Source organism: Odocoileus virginianus, chromosome 25 (genome assembly GCF_023699985.2).
Source record: "Odocoileus virginianus isolate 20LAN1187 ecotype Illinois chromosome 25, Ovbor_1.2, whole genome shotgun sequence".
NCBI classification, from domain to species: domain Eukaryota; kingdom Metazoa; phylum Chordata; class Mammalia; order Artiodactyla; family Cervidae; genus Odocoileus; species Odocoileus virginianus.
In genome coordinates, this window is record NC_069698.1 from 17,874,975 (window position 1) to 17,895,046 (window position 20,072).

Sequence of the window (20,072 nt, forward strand, 5' to 3'; positions counted from 1 at the left end):
AAAAAATGGCATCATACTTGTGAAATACTTTAACTTCAATAAACAGCATAACTACATAGTGCAGAGAAATGTTTATATGTTAGTTTTTTTTTTTTTTTTGCATAACTGACCATACCACTAATTCTTACATCTCTTAATGATCCATTTTCATTTAGAGGAAGATATGCAATGCAGGGGAAAACATATTACATGAGGAGTGATGGCTGTCAGAATTCAAAACAGAGAACTAATGCTTATTAGCAGTGAGGTTGTGAGAAATTCAAATGTCACTGACTCTCAGTTTTTGTAATTGTAAAAGAACCTATTTACTCACTGTCATCAGATTATCAAACAACTCAACATAATGCATGTAGAAGTGTTCTGTAAATAGACTCTATCAATACACAATTCATTTTAAAATACTTTGTAAGCTGCAGCAGATAAATGAATATGTTGTGTTCATATTAGTAGCTATGAAACCATCCAGCTCTATTGATAAGGTTTGAATACATCTTGTTTTCAAACCTCACCATGATTTATAACCAGGGAGAAATAAGTGGTACTTAGAGTGATGAAATATCATGGCCTGAATTATCCTTACAAATAATCATGTACCTATTTTTTATAATTGTATTACCGAACACAATTTTATAATGTGAGGCACACATACTCCCATCTTCTAATCTCCTTGTACAAGTAAAGAAAGCTTTAATCATCAACTCAATAATATAATGGTTTTGTTATCAGTTCAACATTCCTATCTGTATTGAGTAAAATTCATGTGAGTGTGAAGGTCAGGAAATGATGCTTAATGCAATGAACTTAGGAATAGTTCATCAATATATAAAGGAATTATTATACAATGGTTGCTTAGAACAGGGGTCTCCTGTGGAAGACACAAATGTCATCTCTAATATCATAACTAGATGGTTTACGTTCGATGGTAACATCTTTGCTATGGCTTATTGCTCTGGAATGGGGGATATTCAATACAATAACTTCTAAACCCTCCTCTACCTATAAATTAAAGGTAGCACACGACCAGAGTTCTACATAGAGCTCTTTCACTAGCAAGCAGTGTCATTAGTTTCTTTGCAAGAGTATACTCATGAGAAAATAGCCTCTTTCCTGACACAACTCAACTCTTTTAACATTCTCTCCCCCACCTTTTCGTAGTATTTGACCTCATAGTCCAATATGATCCCATTAGGGTGTTCAGGTTCTTGCCAGGATAAAGAAATGCTGTTTCTGGATGTCCGATCTTTCTTAATCGTCATGACGGGTGATGGAGCTGTAAAGAGAGGATGGGAGGGTTTGATGGGAGAAGGAAAATTAATTGGATTGGGAAGGGCAGTAAAGAAGAGCAGAGAGGGAAGGGGACAAGCAAATGGAGCCTATCATTGTTCTAATCTTGGCAAGAAAGCACTATTTCCATTTCAAAGGCTCCTGAGTATTAATCTGGCCCCATATCAAGCCTCAGCAGCTGGATTATAGCCCTGGTACATACAGGCCTATGGAAAATGAGCTGAGATTTTCAGCTGCTGGTGGACTAGTGGCAAGTGAGCAGATGTTTTCAATCTGCTACTATAATGTAAGCAATGAAATATATTTGATATATTAAAAAAGAAAAAAAAAACATTAGGACTACCTATTTGTTATAATGTTGCAAAGTTATGAATGCCAGAGTCTTCAGCTCATTGATAACATTTTCATATACAACTCTGTAAGAGGACTGGAATCTATTATGCACAGTGAGTCCCATGGTATCCATAGGTAATAATAATATTTAGTGTATTGTAAAATAGATAGGATTTAGGACATAGTAAAATCGATCTTGACTTCTGACAAAAAAGTTCTCATGAATAAAAATACATATACCAGGAAATAATACTCTCTACTTTTACATTTCCATTTCTTAAAAAAGTATGTTTAGTAAGAAGTACTGAGGAAGTGGGTGCTCTTTGTGTCACAATTCTCTAGATATATTTTGAGGCTCTTACTGGGTGGTGACTCTGTTATCTTTTTCCAATGCATTATCAAAAATATAAATATGAATAAAAAACATCTGTCTGGATCAGTTATCACAGGGTCACCATATTTTCTAATGGAAGATTAAATATGTTTTAAGTGATATCATACTTCAAATCCTTCCATTAGAAAGAAAAATGCATACTATCCATAAATGCACTCTGGGTTTCAAATCTCAGTCTTGGTACCCTGGCCAACCAAAATCCTCATTGTGAAGTTCAGCAGCATTCTTCCCTAATGGAATGCAGTAAAATAAATTACAAACATGAAACAAACAAAAATCAAGAGTTCTCAGGAACATTAACTGTTGAAGTGCTTTCATTACTAAAGGACATATTTTTTATAGATTTTTCTCAAATCAAGGATTATTAGAACCCCATGTATTTGCATTTCCTATAAGAGCTAGCAATAGCTGTTTCCTATATGTGGATCTGCTGTTTCTTTGATTATCAACTATCATTATTATTATTAACATTATTATGATTATCTTGCCAGCTTTTGCATCCAAACTGTCATCCAAATTATTCCTGTCTATAAACGCCTTTCATTTTATTCTTCACTTAAAAATAGAGCTTTCATTAAACTTGCCTTGTGATACTTCTTTACAAAGTATAAACTTAAAGCATTTATTATAGCAAATTTTCCATCTTCTTATTTCTACTATATGCAATATCTTATGTATTTTTGTAATTAAAGTCTCATTATTTTAATGGCCAGGGGCTGATCACTTAATTTTTTTCCAAAATAAAATGTAAGTGTTGCTTTTATGATGGAAAAGTAAAATCACTTCTTCTATCACATTTCCCTCCCATTAACAATTAATATATTTTCATGGGGCCTTCCCTGGGGGCTCAGATGGTAGAGAATCTGCCTGCAATACAGGAGATGCGGGTTGGATCTGTGGGTCAGGAAGATCCCCTGGAGAAGGGCATGGCAACCCACTCCAGTATTCTTGGTGGAGATTCCCATGGACAGAACTCTATGGCATGCTACAGTCCATAGAGTTGCAAAAAGTCATACACTACTCAAGCAACTGAGCAGGCATGCACGCACGCATACTTTCATGTAACTGATATCATTTACCTTTTATGTTTGCCTTTTGTCTATTCAATATTATTTTATTTTTCAAACTTGCCTCATAATAACCCCAGCCCTAACACTGAGGCAGTTTGCTGCTCTGAAATTGATTTACACTAAGGATAAGCTATTTTACACATATTTAGTTGAAATTTTATAAACTTATTCAAAATTTATAATCATGTCACTGAAATAAATAGCAGGTATGTTAAATTTTTAACAATTAATTTCTTTTTATTTACTCTAATATTAAAAAAAACAATTTATTATTTTATTGTTACTAGAATAATTTCAGTCCCAATATCTTTGCTAATAATTTTGCTTTTTTCTGTACCGAAAAAAATGGAGAAATTTCAACAAGTTTCCCCCTGAAGTATATCCTTAATTGAATGACTTCTAATGCATGCTTCCAGAGCATTTCAAAGAAGTTGAATGTTGGAACACTATCCTATTAAACCCATGGAGACCCTCCCTATTTAATTTCATATCATTTGAAACTGGTTTATTTTTCTTAACAGTTAAAATATATTTTCAAAGAAGTTCTGAAAATTACCAGGTATAGCATCTCTCCTTAAAAAAGAAGAAAGAGAAAATAATTTGTTTCTAAGAACAATTGTGAAGAGTATCAAATAAACTTTTTAGTGAATGCTTTCCAGGCTCTTTTGGGGAGCTGCCTAAGTTTTACTGCTTCTGCCCTGTGCAAGACTTTATAACTGCTGAAATTCTTCAAAGGTCTTTGAGCAAGCTGCAGGGCCTTGCTGGATTGTAATAAATAGCCTTTTGTAATTCCACACTTACTTAAGTAGAGGCAATTGCTCGAAGCTTGTGCCATCTCTAAGTTAAATGAACCCTTTCTGATTGCCGCTTTTAGGCCCCTGTTAAGTCATTTGTTCTGCTCTTTTAATACACGCCCCTTGTGTTGGCTGCATTTCAGTAGTTTCAGAACAGTGCACCAGCTAAAATCCCATTATGCTTAGGTAATGCTCATCAATATTTTAATATTAATAAATAATTAACAAAAACTGTTTTTCTATCCCCTAATAAATAACTTTAAGACATAATAAAATATACTGTAGGAACAGACAAATTCCATGAGCACTCCACTGTATCCATGCTTTCTAAATGGTTTTCTAGAACACTTTTAAATTCATGTCTTAAAGTATAATTTACCCATACTTGCTCATATGTTGTAATACAATTTGTAATATTAATGAGAAACAGTTTTATGGATTACACTTTTTTTGTTAGTTTTCAGATATCGAAGAGTGATTTGTTCAAACTAATTTTCCAAATTCATCAGTTCATTTCAGGTCAGTCACTCAGTCATGTCGGACTCTTTGCAACCCCAAAACTGCAGCACGCCAGGCCTCCCTGTCCATCACCAACTCCAGGAGTTTACCCAAACTCATGTCCATTGAGTAGGTGATGCCATCCAACCATCTCATCCTCTGTCGTCCCCTTCTCCTCTTGCCCTCTATGTTCCCCAGCATCAGGGTATTTTCAAATGAGTCAGCTTTTCGCATCAGACGGCCAAAGTATTGGAATTTCAGCTTCAGCATCAGTCCTTCCAATGAACACCCAGGACTGATCTCCTTTAGGATGGACTGGTTGGATCTCCTTGCTGTCCAAGGGACTCTCAAGAGTCTTCTCCAACACCACAGTTCAAAAGCATCAATTCTTCGGCGCTCAGCTTTCTTCACAGTCCAACTCTCACATCCATACATGACCACTGGAAAAACCATAGCCTTGAGGAGACAGACCTTTGTTGGCAAAGTAATGTCTCTGTTTCTTAATATGCTGTCTAGGTTGGTCATAACTTTCCTTTCAAGGAGTATGCGTTTCCTTTCAAGGATGGCTGCAATCACCATCTGCATTGATTTTAGAGCCCCCCAAAATAAAGTCAGCCACTGTTTCCACTGTTTCCCCATCTATTTGCCATGAAGTGATGGGACCAGATGCCATGATCTTAGTTTTCTGAATGTTGAGCTTTAAGCCAACTTTTTCACTCTCCTCTTTCACTTTCATCAAGAAGCTGTTTAGTTCTTCTTCACTTTCTGCCATAAGCATGGCATAAGAATTTCCAAATTCATAGAAATTCTTATTTTTCTATATAAAAGAACCATAGTACTCCCAGCTGGCTCAGAGGTAAAGAACCTGCCTGCCAATACAGGAGACTTAGGAGACACAGGTTCAATCCCTGGGTTGGGAAGATTGCTTGGAGTAGGAAATGGCAACCCACTCCAGTATTCTTGCTTGGAAAATCCCATGGAAAGAGGAGCCTGGGGTCTACAGTCCATGGAGTTGCAGACAGTTGAATAAGACTGAACACACACACACTGCAATGTATATCATACATTTGACTTATTTCCGTTTCTTTTTTTTTTTCCTTAACTTGTGACTTTAAAGAATGGTGGGTAATAATTGGATGAAAAAAGGCTTCAGATTAGAGAAATGCTTGGAAGGAGAGTGAAAAGTTACCCAGGAGGATGAGGAAGCATACACTTTTCCCTAGCAAAGTGCTGGTGTATAAGCTAAAACAGGAATTCCTGATGAACCCTCCAACAGCCCAAGGTTAAGACATTTATTCTGCTGACTTGCTTATATACCTTTAATGATATATAATTACAAGGATTCTCTTACTAATAGGAAGAAGTTGATGACAAAGTAGGCTGCTATGAAACAGGTCCAGGAATTTACACAGTGTAGTAAATGAATAGTTTTGTAGGGGAAAAAAAATGAAGAAATTGGTAAGAAGAAAAATTAAGACAGTAGAAAGGTAAAAATTTCCAGTAAGTCAATGACTTTTTAAAATAATGTCTTGGTTGTAACATATTTTTGTTGTGTTTGAGGGGGAGCAAATTTTCGATCCTTTGTTTTTGCTATTCTGGGTGTAATTGGATATATGTGCTCTTTGGAAAATAAAGAAAGGAGATATGATATACTTGGTTGAATTTATTTTTATGAAAAATTTATTTTTCAAAATAAAAATTTATTTTTAACTAAAATAAAGAAAGTAAACTTTATTTTTGACTGAAATATTTCTTAAAAGAATTTAAATAAAAGAGAAAAATAGTGAAGGTTGGGAGGAAAGAAAAGACCAATAAATCAAACAGTTAATCATCTTCCATGAAGTTTTTCTGAAGTTACTCTGTACCACGGAAAAGTTTTAAATACTGTGAATACTTAAAAATTTCTGCCATATGACCCAGCAATACCACTTCTGGGCATACACACCAAGGAAACCAGATCTGAAAGAGACACATGCACCCCAATGTTCATCGCAGCACTGTTTATAATAGCCAGGACATGGAAACAACCTAGATGCCCATCAGCAGACGAATGGATGAGGAAGCTGTGGTACATATACACCATGGAATATTACTCAGCCATTAAAAAGAATACATTTGAATCAGTTCTAATGAGATGGATGAAACTGGAGCCCATTATACAGAGCGAAGTAAGCCAGAAAGATAAAGTCCATTACAGTATACTAACACATATATACGGAATTTAGAAAGATGGTAATGATAACCCTATATGCAAAACAGAAAAAGAGACTCAGATGTATAGAACAGACTTGTGGACTCTGGGAGAAGGCGAGGGTGGGATGTTTCAAGAGAATAGCATCGAAACATGTATATTATCTAGGGTGAAACAGATCACCAGCCCAGGTTGGGTGCATGAGACAAGTGCTCTGGCCTGGTGCACTGGGAAGACCCAGAGGGATCGGGTGGAGAGGGAGGTGGGAGGGGGGACCGGGATGGGGAATACATGTAAATCCATGGCTAATTCATTTCAATGTATGACGAAAACTCCTGCAATGATGTAAAGTAATTAGCCTCCAACTAATAAAAATAAATGGAAAAAAAAAATTTCTTAACATGTGGTCTTGTAGTGAACACGCTCATGCTCTTTCAATTCATTCTTTTAAAATGTTCTCAGGTCATGATACAAGACTCAACAGATTGTTCACCCCATATTATCCAGTAAAATGTGTTTTATGAAAGTTGGTATCAAAATACTTTTCAATTTCTGTACTAAGGAGACATACCTTTCTGGGAATCAAGTATCAAAATACTTTTCAATTTCTGTACTAAGGAGACACACCTTTCTGAGAACCTTTCTGAATTATTCCCTGAGTATTTTCTTTCCTATTTGCAGGCCACTGTGATGGCCATGTCTTGAATCAGAGACATCAATGACTAGTCCAGAAGACAGAGATGAGCAACCCTTAATAATTCATAATTGAACATTAATTATTCATTTATAGAGGACTGGTAAGATTTTCTTTCAATATGAGCCTAACCTGAGCCATTGACTGTATCTAATGCAATAATAAAAACAAACACAAAATTACAACAGGGAAGCAAAGATATTAGGCTAAGAAAGGAATCTTTGTAAAGAGATCTGGGTAGAGATGGGGCTTGAGCAATTGACAATTTGCATTTTAATCACACAACACTTGCACAGGTCAAATATACTGACGGACATGGACGGGCTTCATTATTTTAACTATGGTGTTTTTAAGCTACATTTACTACTATTCTGCAACTAAAATATGATCCATCCTTAGAATCAGGAAGTCAAAACTTCAAAATTCAATTCCTAAAGGATCTGGTTTGGTTCGTTTGTTTTTATTGGGACTTTCCTCTTTCTGGGTTTGGGAATTTCTAATGAACCTCTGAGGTATCTCTGTGGTTTAGAGATTGGACAAGTTAAAGTAATAACAAAAAAGGCTCAGTTTTTCTAAGTGAACCAAAGCTTTTAAAAATTATCTCCATGGGAAAATATCATGTAGTAAATGGTTGAAAGATTTTTCCTTTGAATCAGGCATGCTTTTAAACACATTACTCTCTTATTTTTTTTGTACCATTCATTACAATGCCCACTTAAGAACATTTCCTCCTGAGTTTTTTCAGAAGTGAAATTTCTATTAAATCCAGAAACACTCTTGAGTTTGAATGAACATAATCATTCATAGCTTAATGTTTTCCATTTCACCACCCCTGTCGTGATTTTCCCAACTTGTTGTTCTCCGGAATTTCCTGTTTTGGTCCCAGGACTCACCATTTTTACAGTCTAACCAGTTTGAATTTCAGTTATACTTCATATATTCCCCCTCACCAATAACACTGCATGCCAGTCAGCTTCAGCATCAGAAAGCCGATAAATTTTCTCTCTACTCAGTTATTTTCCAGCCTTGCTTCAGTTTAAACCTTTGCCATTTTTCATGTGCCCTGGATTCTGTGCTTTCATCTCAATATTGACAGAACTTCCTTCAATTTTCTATATATTTTTGATGATCTATCATTTATAGAGCAAATGAACCATTAAGCCCCCCTTCAAAATCTCATAATTTCAAAGCCATTTTCCTAAACTTAACTTAAAAAAATAAGCTTCAAAGGAAAGGTATAGCAATCTGAATTTCGAAGAATTTGATGTCAAAAAACTTTTAAGATCACACATTTGGGAAATTCTGGACTACCTTAGGATATGTAGTTTGAAATAAATTACATTATTATTTAAGATTCCTCATTAAACTGTAATGATAAATATGTACCAGCTTTATCATTTATTGTTCTCCTTTCAAAGTAAAATTTTGAAGCCAATACTTTTGGCCATCTGCCTACAGCTGTACTTGCCAATACCTTCCCTGTCTGAAACACTCTTTCTCTTCCCCTTTCCATTGGAAAAATCTCTTCTACTCATCATCTTTAGAAATCCATTGCTAATTTAATTCCCCCATAAAGCTTTTTCTGGGTCCCTTAGACAATAGTTAATCAGCTCTGTCCTCTGTTCTGATATATAGTATAGTTGTTAATTCTCTTATTATTTAGCCAATCATATTGTGTTGCAATTATATCATTTGGTTATCCGCATTTCTTTCCATCAGATTATAGGTTCCTTAGAGTCTTCAGTGCCTAGCATCATATTAAATGCCCATCAGCAGACGAATGGATGAGGAAGCTGTGGTACATATACACCATGGAATATTACTCAGCCATTAAAAAGAATTCATTTGAATCAGTTCTAATGTGATGGATGAAACTGGAGCCCATTATACAGAGCGAAGTAAGCCAGAAAGATAAAGTCCATTACAGTATACTAACACATATATATGGAATTTAGAAAGATGGTAACGATAACCCTATATGCAAAACAGAAAAAGAGACTCAGATGTATAGAACAGACTTGTGGACTCTGGGAGAAGGCGAGGGTGGGATGTTTCAAGAGAATAGCATCGAAACATGTATATTATCTAGGATGAAACAGATCACCAGCCCAGGCTGGGTGCATGAGACAAGAGCTCGGGCCTGGTGCACTGGGAAGACCCAGAGGAATCAGGTGGAGAGGGAGGTGGGAGGGGGGACCGGGATGGGGAATACATGTAAATCCATGGCTAATTCATTTCAATGTTTGACAAAAACCACTGCAATGATGTAAAGTAATTAGCCTCCAACTAATAAAAATAAATAGAAAAATAAAATAAAATAAATAAATGTGTATAAATCTAGTTATTCAGTTTGGTTAGCTTTGCAGTAAGATATACAATATACTTTGTGACTAGTTCCTTTGAAAGATAATCCTATTTAGCATCTGACTTAATATTAAAATAAAAAAATTCAAATAAAAATGAAAATTATAGTATGTTAAACAGAGATATGTTTTCCTATAAAATTATCCCATATATTTTCTATACGATAGAGAAAAGAAATTTAAACTGAATCAATAGTGCTGGGAGAAAATCATTCTAAAATGTATACATTGAAAGTAAATTTTGAGGCTCTCACCTCCTACATTTTGTTAATGGACTATATAGAGGGGAAAATTCTATTAAACATTTTAGGCTTCTCCACTCTAAATGTCCAAAAGACTCTAAAATTTCAATTATTGAGTTTTGAATAACCCACAGTAGTTTTAGAGTGGAGAATGCAGTTAAAATATATAATCTCATTCCCATTTCAGCATGGAGCAATAAAAGAGAAAAAAACTGTATTAATAGAACAGTTTATTTCATAGGTGTTTATTGCGTGAATTCATTGAAAGATGCTGTTTTTTATTTTTTTAAATTGATCTTTACATTTATTTTTTAACATCATGTTCTCCTTTTAATACCATTCAATATCCTCATAGAATTGGATCAGTCTTCAATATGTTTTAAAAAATTGAGTTCTTCTTGTATTTCTCCTTTGTTCTCACTACTATCACGGTCACCACAGTCTGACACTTCTAGTCACCAAATGTGTGGGTTCCCCTACACTAATCAATTCTGGTTTGGTTTCCTACAATCTGACTTGAGAAAGGAATGGCTACCCACTCCAGTATTCTTGCCTGGAGAATACCATGGACAGAGAAACCTGGTGGACCCCAGTCCATGGGATCGCAGAATCAAACACAGCTGAGCAACTAACATTTCCACGTGAAGATAGTGTTATATTCCATGGGTTAAAAGCTGAGCCTCACAACACTGCTCCCCGTCTCAGATGTCAATTATTATTAGAAGCTTTCCAGGTTACCCACAACTTCTGTATGACTTGCCTACAAACTGGGGGTTCCCATGACCCTCTGTGCTAGTTCAATTAACTTGTTAGAGTGACTCACAGAACTCAGGGAAACATATTTACCAGTTTATTAAAGAATATGGTACAGAGTACAGAAGAACAGTCAGGTGAAGAGACATAGGCAAGATCTGGGAAGGTCTTAAGTGCAGGAGCTTGTCTCTATGAGTTGGGGTGTGTTCACTGACCTGGAAGACCTAATAACCCCATACTATTGGGATTTTTGTGGAAGCTCTATCACGTCAGCATCATGGATCATTAACTCCAGTTTCAGTCCTTCTGCCTTATTACGGGAACTGGGTGGGCTGAAAATTTCAGGTGTCTAATAAAGGCTTGATCTTTCTGGTGACCAGCCCTCCTCCAGAAGCCATTCACGAGTCCATCTAGGGTCGCCTCATTAGAACAGCACACTCCAATCACTCAAAAAATTGCAAGGGCTTCAGAGGCCTGTGTTAGCAACCGGGGTAGAAGACAAAAGGGCAAAAGATATTCCTAGTACTCTTATCACTTAGGAAATTTTGAGTTTTAGGAGTTCTGTGCCAGAAACAGGAGACAGAGACTAATGAAAATATTTTTAATATTTTACATATGTGATAAGACTTTGAAAATCTATGGGAGTAATCATAGTTTTCATTATGAAAGAGGTTAATATGGATACATTGCTAATATTATGGCTTTTATTATCCATAATTCTGAAATAAAAAAATCATGTAGGTAGGAAGTAACAAAAAAATAGAGCAAATAAAGAGTTCTTTTAAAATTGGTTGTCTTTGAAAAATGCAGTATACAGACAAATCTGTTATAAAACATTGAGATTTGGAGAGACATCATATACAGTTATAGCATCAGTGCATTTTGGAAACAAAATAGTGTCCTTTGGATTTGCTGAGATATTCTACAATATTTGTCTCCCTTAAAGTTCTTTGGAGAGCCTTGAATACTTTCAACATGTCTGCAGTCTCAGAGTTCAGTGAGCCCTAATGAAGGACATCACACACTGATGTACAAGGAAATGAAAATGACAGGCGGTTTATTTATTTAAATATATGTGTGTTTGTGTGTGTGTGTGTGTGTGTGTGTGTGTGTGTTTAGCCTAAGGTTCTTTCTTTACATATATAATATGATGCTCGTGGAGGGTCTGATTGTCCTTTTATATGAGACAACTAAAATTCAATTACATTTAGGGCATTCTTTTTCTTCATCAATTATACAAGAAGTGTAAAATACTCTCAAAATTCCATGACAGACAGACCTTTAGCTATGTATATATTATTTTTAAATATGCAATATCCTTTACATTATTTCTGAAAATCCAAACCTCACACTTCGAATGCCTGAGCCTAAATTTAAAAAATGCATTCCAGAGATAATATAAACAATCTACATTAAAAGGATAGATTCCCTCCCAGAGAACTGCAAGTTGTCTGAGAAATTCCTCACTTCATGAGATTTCTAAATATCTTAAAATTCCCAGAAGATACAACTTGGCTTTGGGAGTAGCAATATGTCTTAATTCACATTTTTTTCAACTTTCTCCCTAGATAAATTTTCTAGTTATTCTATTTAGAAAATCTGCCTTAATGGGATTTTAATATCCCAAGTTCCTACCCAATGTAGGATTGTAAGCGTGTTGTCTTAAAGCAGTGGCGTCTACAAAATAAAGACAATAGACTAGAAATGTCAAAACCAAAGTTAATCATCAAATTTTAAATACTAAATATGGTCTCTTGGGAAAAATCAAATGATATCTTATACAACTTTTAGTATAGACAAAATTATTTTAGTATAGATGACTCCGAAGTTTGATGGGAACAGCTGTTGAATGTAGCTGATAGACATGTGGTGGTGGGAAATTGGTGATGGTACAAGGTAAAGCCCAGATGAATTAAGGGAACATTTCAGAAGAGAACTAGGCTAACCACACCGTGAGGCTGTGTTTGTTTTAAAGGACTGCTGAAGTTATAGGTCTGGTTCTGATTCAGCGCCCTTCAGGGATAGAGTTACTACATTTCAGCACAGGACACGCATGCATGCTTATTCGCTCAGTCGTGTCCGACTCTTTGTAACCCCATGGACTTTAGCTTGCCAGGCTCCTCTTTCTATGGGATCCTCCAGGCAAGAACACTGGAGTGAGCTGCCATTCCCTTCTCCAGGGAATCTTCTCGCCCCAGGTGTCCAGCCCGGGTCTCCTCACTGCAGGCGGATTCTTTATTGTCTGAACCACCAGGGAAACACCCAGCATAGGATAGATGCGACTAAATCTGGACCGTGGTGATATTATCTCTGGAGTTTCTGACAAAGGGCCTGCTGTCTTCTAATTGTGAGCAGGAGTGGACAGATACAACTTTAGCCCACGCTCAGAGCAAAAGAAGACTGCCATTTACCTAGCTTTCACTTTACAGAAAATGGCAAGAAAGCTAATCTGATGTCTACACTCTTGGATCTTGGGCTGCTTGTTTCATGTGTTCAAGCAGAATAGAAAGGAGGGAAAAATTTCCAATACACTATGTATTTAGAAACTAGAAAAATATATACTGGTTTTAAGTACATTAAACCTTTATTCACAAACTATAATTATAAAAGGAAAGAGACATTGATAAAAAATATTCTGTATTTTCACAGGGGTAGGTGTGCTTGTTAGAGTCATTTCATTTTACTTAGAGTTAATGCAATTTACTGTATATAAATGGTACCTTGATTTAAAAAGAATTAAAATATAGGATTTGTATAATTAGATCTTAGTATGTCATATTGTTAACTATATTTTTCTCTTTTTCCATATTCTTGATGCTCATGCATGAGCATGCTGATTGAGTTTAGGTTGCCTCTCCTAGGGTTAGCCAATTCTAGAAACAGCAAAGACTGGTCCAAGAGTATGCCTCTCATACTGCACACTAATCAATCTAGTGTCTTCTGTATCTGGTTCTCAGGCTGTAGCAGGCAACGTTCCTCTGCCCCAGTCATCCTAAGACCAGGTACCAGACAACCAGAGGCGGTTCTTATACCTCAGAGACTACTACTGAAATTACTCAAACTAGCCAGTCTTTAGTGTACTTGCCTTATCTTGCCTAGCCTTGCCTTTCTTTAAATACCACAAAAAAGCCTCTTGCCCCTGCATTTTCCCTGTTGCTTCTACTTCCTGACCAACTCTGGTGTGGTCCTGCATGGTGTGATATGTCCCCTTCTCCTGGGAGTTGTAAAGAGCAAACTACATTTTCAATAGCAATTATTTTATTAATCTGTTGGCCTCACCATACCTGAATTATAATAAAAAATTCAAGTCTATGCCCCAGCCACTAATGCCAAAGATCCTGAAGTTGAATGGCTCTATGAAGACTTACGAGACCTTCCAGAACTAACACCAACAAAAAAAAAAAGGATGCCCTTTTCATCATAGGGGACTGGAATGAAAAGTAAGAAGTCAAGAGATACCTGGAGAAACAGGTAAGTTTGACATTGGAGTACAAAATGAAGCAAGGCAGAGGCAACAGAGTTTTGCAAAGAGAATGTACGGGTCATAGCAAACATCCTCTTCCAATAACACAAGAGATGTCTCCACACATGGACATTACCAGATGGTCAACACTGAAATCGAATTGATTATATTCAGATTGACTGTATTATATTGCCACTGGGGATAGAGAAGCTCTATACAGTCAACAAAAACAGACCAAGAGCTGACTGTAGCTCAGATCAAGAACTCCTTATTGCAAAATTCAGACTTAAATTGGAGATAGGACCACTAATTCATTCAGGTATGACCTAAATCAAATCCCTTACAATTATACAGTGGAAGTGGCAAATTTGATTCAAGGGATTAGATATGATAGACAGAGTGCCTGAAGAACTATGGATGGAGATTTATAACACTGTATAGGAGGTGGTAATCAAAACCATCCCCAAGGAAAAGAAATGCAAAAAATCAAAATGGTTGTCTCAGAAGGCCTTACAAATAGCAGAAAAAGAAAGGAAGCAAAAGGCAAAGGAGAAAAGGGAAGATATATCTATTTGAATGTGGAGTTCCAAAGAATAGCAAGGAAAGATAAGAAAACCTTCCTAAGTGGTCAATGCAAAGAAATAGAGGAAAACAATAGAGTGGGAAAGACTGGAGATCTCTTCAAGAAAATTAGAGAAAGCAAGGGAACATTTCATTCAAAGATGGGCACAGTAAAGGACAGAAATGGTGTGGACTTAACAGAAGCAGAAGATATTAAGAAGAGATAATGAGAATACATAGAAGTACTCAAAACAGTTCTTCATGGCCCAGATAACCATGGCGCTGTGTTCACTCACCTAGACCCAGAAATCCTGGAGTGTGAAGTCAAGAGGGCCTAGGAAATATCACTACAAACAAAGTTAGGGGACATGATGGAATTCAAGTTGAACTATTTGAAATCCTAAAAGATGATGCTGTGAAAGTACCGCACTCGATATGCCAGCAAATTTGGAAAACTCAGCAGTGGCCACAGGACTGGAAAAGGTCAGTTTTCATTCCAATCCCAAGGAAAGGCAATGCCAAAGAAATGTTCAAACTGCCGCACAGTTGCACTCATCTCACAGGCTAGCAAGGTATTGCTCAAAATTCTCCCGCTAGATTTCAACAGTACATGAACCGAAAACTTCCAGAGGTATCAGCTGGATTTAGAAAAGGCAGAGGAACCAGAGATCAAATTGCCAACATCCATTGGATCATAGAAAATGCAACAGCAGTCCAGAAAAAAATCAGCTTTATAAACTATGCTAAAGCCTTTCTGTGGATCACAACAAACTGTGGATCTTCAAGAAATGGAAATACCACATTACCTGCCTCCTGAGAAGCCTGCATGCAGATCAAGAAGCAACAGTTAGAACCACACATGGAACAATGGACTGGTTCAAAATTGGGAAACGAAAAAAGCTGCATACTGTCACCCTGCTTATTTAAGTTATAGGCAGTGTATGTCATAGAAAATGCCAGACTGGAATCAAGATTGGCAGGAGAAATATCAATAACCTCAGATACACAGATGACACCACCATTATTGAAGAAACTAAAGAGGAACTAAAGAGCCTCTTGATGAAAATGAAAGAGGAGAGAGAAAATGCTGGCTTAAAACTCAACATTCAAAAAACGAAAATCATGGCATCTGGTCCCATCACTTCATGGCAAACAGAAGGGGAACAAGTGGAAATGCTGACAGATTTTATTTTCTTGGGCTCCAAAATTACTGCAGACAGTGACGGTAACCATAAAATTTAAAGACGCTTGATCCTTGGAAGAAAAGCTATGACAAACCTAGACAACGTATTAAACAGCACTGATATTACTTTGCTGACAAAAGTCCCTATTAGTGAAAGCTGTGGTTTGTCCAGTAGTCATGTATGGATGTGAGAGCTGGACCATAAAGGAAGATGAGTGCCAAAGATTTGATGCTTTAGAACTGTGGTGTTGGAGAAGACTCTTGAGAGTCCCTTGGAAAGTGAGATGATCAAACCAGTCTATCCTAAAGGAAATCAACCCTGAATTTTCATTGTAAGACTGATGCTGAAGCTCTAATACTATGGCCACCTGATGAGAAGAGCCAAGTCATTTGAAAAGACCTGATGCTGGGAAAGATTGAGGGCATAGGTAGAAAGGGGTGACAGAGGATGAGATGGTTGGATGGCATCATCAACTCAATGGGCACAAGTCTGAGCAAAATCTGGGAGTTAGTGTAGGAAGCCTGGCATGCTGCAGTACATGAGTCACAAAGAGCTGGCATGACTGAGCAACTGAACAACAAGAACAACATCATTTTAATTAACCACAGTAGTGGAATAGCATCTAGAATTTTTTTCAAACAGGTAAAAGGCATTTTCTTTATAGATAGGTAGTGAAGTATTTAAGGAAATGACTGGTGCACACACAGTCTTATAGTCACCATTTTTTCTTACTTTATTCAAATCCAGAAACTGCCATGATGCACTCTCTTTGATGTCTAACAAACATTAAGGTTTAAAACCTACCTATAAAGGAAAATTTTGATAAAACACATTTTTAATCTATTATGCTATTTAAGAGAGAGATACTTGTGCAATTATAGGCTTTCAATCTGTTGAATACCTGTGGATCTGTTCATTAAACCCATGATACTACATTGTTAGTTAGATATTAGATACTAAATCATAAGCTGACATCCTTGTTTGAACCTATTCCTAGCTGGTATCATTGATGTCCAAGGTAAATACTTCTGTTTATTCTTTGCTTGATCCTTTCATTTTTACAAGTAAGAAAAGAAAAGAAGATGAAGAAAATGTTACCACAGTTGTGTCAGTCCAGAATTCTTCAAGGCATCACATATAAACCCTCTTGTAGGATTAGTTGAGATATTAGCTATTAGTGATAAATAACTAACTGAGGCACTTAAATTTGAAACACATATATACACACAGACTAATAATGTATGCATACATTTGTGTAAAATCAAGTGAACTCTTACAATAAACTCACTTGTATATGTTGAGTGAGAAATGGATTTACTCCTAAAGGAATGACAATGAGCAACCATTACTATACTCTTCATTGTTGTATGAATCAAGAATTTTTATAGTGCATTATCCCCCCGTAAATGTACACCATAGAAGTATATGTTGCATCTAAATAGTGCTGATCTTGTGTATGAAAGGAGAAAAACATGTTGAGAAATTCTGCTTAGCATATGGCGTGGGCAGGCCTGGCCCATATGGCTTATGTATGCCTAGCAATCTACCCTGAGTGCAAGACAGACTAACTGATGCGGGGAGGGGGTTCCGTTTTAGAAATCACGTAGGTTGAACCCTTGCCTTAGGAAAAAAATACCCAAACTTCCCATCACAGGAAATCTGCAAAATTTGATCAAACATTTCATTTTCGAAGTAGCTCAGAGCTATCCGGTTTACTAGCATATAGAAATATTCACTGAGTTGAAAAAATGGGAACAGGGAGCATTCCAGAAAAGAGAACCTTTTTGATGGATCACTATGTAGAATTTAAAGTATTTTGATACAGTAAAATCATCTTTCTGAATAGCCCTACTTCCGTGTTACCTTTATGCTAGGAATTTATATATAATATAGATATGAACACAAAAGTTTTTATTAATTCAGAAGAAATCACCTAAAATTTTGAAAGCAATAGGAAAAGGCTAAATACACTTGACAATTCCATGAAGCCCAATTTTCACTTCTGCATCATCCCAAACCCATGACCAATTAAAATTTAACAAATTAATTAATAAAACAAGCTATGTTTACTGATTTTTTCTATTTTAGCTGTCTGTAAGATGCAGGTAGGGAATATGCCAATTTGAGTATTTTTGCATATTTATACAAGCAAAATGCACATCAACAGAGACTTACAGAGTCTCCAAAAGCAATCAGACCTGCAAAATTTCCATTTTGGCTATAAAATTGTCATTGTCCATGCTTGCACTCACTAAGACACTCCCCAATCTCTTTTTGTCCCAAACAAATTTCCTCCTTCTCGTCCTGTATCACTTAAGAAATGCAAACATTTAGTTGCACTAAATAATATTTCATTTCTTACAGAGATTTTTAAAACTGTAAGCAGAAAACAAACAGGAAATTCCCTAGAGGCAGGCTACCTGCTGCTAAATTTCCATGATGCCTGTGGTCTGACCTCTTTGGTTCCAGGCATATGATTAATTTATTTAGAGCATTTTTGTCAAATACCTTTTTAGCTAGCCATGAATTTCAGAGTAATGCTAATTCTCAAATTCATCCAAATAAGGAAAATGCATCAATACATACCTTTGCAATTACGCAAACTTCACATAATTGACCTTAGAACTCTGAGAGCTGGAGCAGATTAATTGTTACATGCACCACAAAACTTTAGCACATTAGAAAAAAATAGCCTTAAGTTGTTCCATTTTTGGATTGCATAATAAAAGCAAAAAAAATTATGCAGATACAAATACACTTATTTCCTTTAAGATTCTGGCTTATATTTCAATGTTTATATTTAGGTTCCTGCATTTCTAATTCCCAATAGCTGACAAAAAGTTATCTTTAGTTTATGCACTAGAGTTATCAGACAGTGCTGCCTAAAGTCCCGATTTTATGGGAGAGAAATTTTCTTTTAACTAAGGTGTGGAAACTTTCGAAATATTTATTCTCAAGCTTGTAAACTGGACTTAACGTCATTTTGTGTTGATTAAAATTATATTTAAAAACTGAGTTAAAAATGCAGAGATGAGTTCATCATCGCTATTTATTGGAGGGAATAAAAATATTCTAAAATGGATTTATGGTGATAGTTGCATCAGTCAGTAAAATTATTACAAATTATAGAACTGTATACTTGAAGTGAGTGGATTTCATGAGTTGTAAAATACGTTCCAATAAAGTTGTATAAAAAAGAGTAACAGAAATATAAAGCAGCATACATTGCTGTTGAATAGAGAGGTGCTTAAATTAATTGTATGGTTTTGAATGATTTTGAACTTTTACTGTGTTCCATATATTTTATCAAATTTTTAGACTTGTTTGTTGAAAAAAAAACCTGTATCAATTATTATACAGACACGATAACTGGCCTGGTCTGTCAGTTTCTTCTGGAATTGAAAAACAATAAGCCAAGGATCATTGTTATTCACATTGCACAGTCTGTGGTTTAGCTTTAGAAACATGCTTTTCAAGTTAAATTTACTTCAAAATACATCTAGCTAGAAAAATATGAGGGAAAAATGCTAGAGGCAAAGTAAATTTGAGGTTGAGAAATCTGGCAGTCCATTCTCCAAATACAACTGAGTTTTCCTACCCCTGTTACATTCTAGGGTGACTCACAGTTGGTTTTCATAAATGTGTTTATGGATTTATGTACACATCTTGTGTTCCCGAATGGCTAAAGTATGATACTTTTACTCTTTGTTAACCTTAGGAATAACTGACTGTCAAACTGACTTTGGGTTCTAATGGCCTGGTTTAATTCTCTGAAAGAGGATCCTGATTAAGAATCCTCTAAGACCAGACGCTGGGTGCTAAACAATGTATATAATTTACAAGTAGGTACACGTGGAATGAATATTCCATTAACATTTGTGTTTATATAAAGCATTCAATGCATAGACAATTGCAAATTATCAATATAATGTCTGTGTTCTCTCCATTCATACATTTTTTAAAATGTACAGCAATAGGTTGAGAAGTACTTTGGGTAATTTACCACTAGCTTTCTTGTGAAATGGTGTATCATGAAATCAGATAAGAAAAAAATCAACCCAAGTAAAACAAGTTTTGAACCGATGAACATATCCTTATTACAAAACTTGTAGCAATTAAGCTTATAATAAGGGAAGTAACTACAGGAAAGACAAACACAGAAGCAAACTTGTGAGAAAAAAATTTCCAATACATTCCATGGAAAGTCAGCAGGGTTTTACAAGAAGCAATCAAGTGACTGTAGAAAGA

At 35.9% G+C, this 20,072-nt stretch overlaps 1 protein-coding gene across 2 annotated transcripts in view; it reads right to left on the minus strand.

Annotated features, from left to right (window-relative positions):
- EPHA3 (EPH receptor A3) overlaps window positions 1-20,072 on the minus strand; it is a 392,317-nt gene that overhangs the window by 81,336 nt on the left and 290,909 nt on the right. For both annotated transcript variants that reach the window (XM_070455042.1, XM_070455041.1), the window contains exon 6: window positions 1,146-1,270. In XM_070455042.1, coding sequence (XP_070311143.1) covers window positions 1,146-1,270 — 125 coding nt within the window. The remainder of the gene's footprint in view (window positions 1-1,145; window positions 1,271-20,072) is intronic.